This window comes from Limulus polyphemus, unplaced genomic scaffold, assembly GCF_000517525.1.
Source record: "Limulus polyphemus unplaced genomic scaffold, Limulus_polyphemus-2.1.2 Scaffold650, whole genome shotgun sequence".
Lineage (NCBI taxonomy): Eukaryota > Metazoa > Arthropoda > Merostomata > Xiphosura > Limulidae > Limulus > Limulus polyphemus.
The window spans coordinates 364,646-365,809 of record NW_013666260.1 but is presented as its reverse complement, the minus strand read 5'-3'; the positions used below and the strand labels follow the sequence as shown (position 1 = coordinate 365,809).

The window sequence follows — 1,164 nt, the reverse complement described above, 5'->3', positions numbered from 1 at the left end:
ATTGTATTTTGACTTGTAACCAGCAAGTTGTCTAAACATGAAATTTAATTTTTCTTCTGTCTATGAAATTTATTACTCATCCAATCACAATCACTACCTTTTTAAAGTCTATACACCCTCATAGAAAAAAAAAAAAAAACTTCATACAACATTTTGCAGCAGAGGCAAATGTTTCTACAGTTTGTAGCTGCCACTATTCAAAGGGCAAAAACTTTAAATTTTGCACAAATTGTCAATTACTGAATGGAACTAAATATGTAAAATGTACCAATTTACATCGTTTTGACATCTTAAAATGTGACCATAATATTTAAGGGTTACAAAAGTACTGGGATTGACTGAGAATTGGAAAGTAAACTCATATATCATAAAAAAAAGCATTGAACTTAAAGTCTCTTCTTAGTAAATATATCAATTCTATGAAATTGACAACAATGCCTCATGTGAATGAAGCAAAATAGCCCTTTGTGAATGGGAGATCACATGAAAGCTACCAGAACAGCTGTGGGAATGCATGGCAGTGTAAAACTGGAAAGAGTTCAGATGACAGTTGTCAAGAGTTAAGACAGTTTTATTTTTTAACAGGGTGATCGGCTTATTGAATGAGTGCAAGTGAGTGTTCAAGAACAGCCTTGAAAAACTAAATGGTCCTTAGTCTAACTCAGTATCTGTTCAAAACTTGTGTTGGCTTAACAATAACAGTGAGTAACAAAATGTAGTGTAACTGTAAATAAAATAAATATTAAGAAAAATTATAAGTTAAGTAAGTAAAGTCGATCGGTAATTTTAAAAACTTGTATTATAATCACGCCATTTGGTATTATGTTTAAACGTTATTATGGATACAAATGGCGTTAATTAACATTAATATTATAATTCAACCTTTGCATCAAATGATCAATATGTTACTTAAGTTTAGTGTTACACTTTCCATAGTAGTATCTACTAAGCCAAATATAATATACGATCCACATACCATCATCAGTAATGTCATCTATATAATCCTCTGGATCACTGAAGTTTGGCTCTTCTCCAAAACCGTTTTCAACAACTACATCTTCAGCATCTTCTAAACATAAATCGTCTTCATTCCGCATCAGATCACTGTCCTCAGCCATCTTGGAAAGCCTCGTGTTCATGCCTTTAGGGCGATAGAAAGGTTGC

The 1,164-nt window shown here is 32.2% G+C and overlaps 1 protein-coding gene across 2 annotated transcripts in view; it reads right to left on the bottom strand.

Annotated features, from left to right (window-relative positions):
• Positions 1-1,164, bottom strand: part of LOC106459707 (eukaryotic translation initiation factor 3 subunit B-like) — a 45,828-nt gene extending 44,664 nt beyond the window's left edge. For both annotated transcript variants that reach the window (XM_013919355.2, XM_022386232.1), the window contains exon 1: positions 977-1,164. In XM_013919355.2, the coding sequence (XP_013774809.1) occupies positions 977-1,139 (163 nt within the window). In that variant the 5' untranslated portion in view covers positions 1,140-1,164. The remainder of the gene's footprint in view (positions 1-976) is intronic.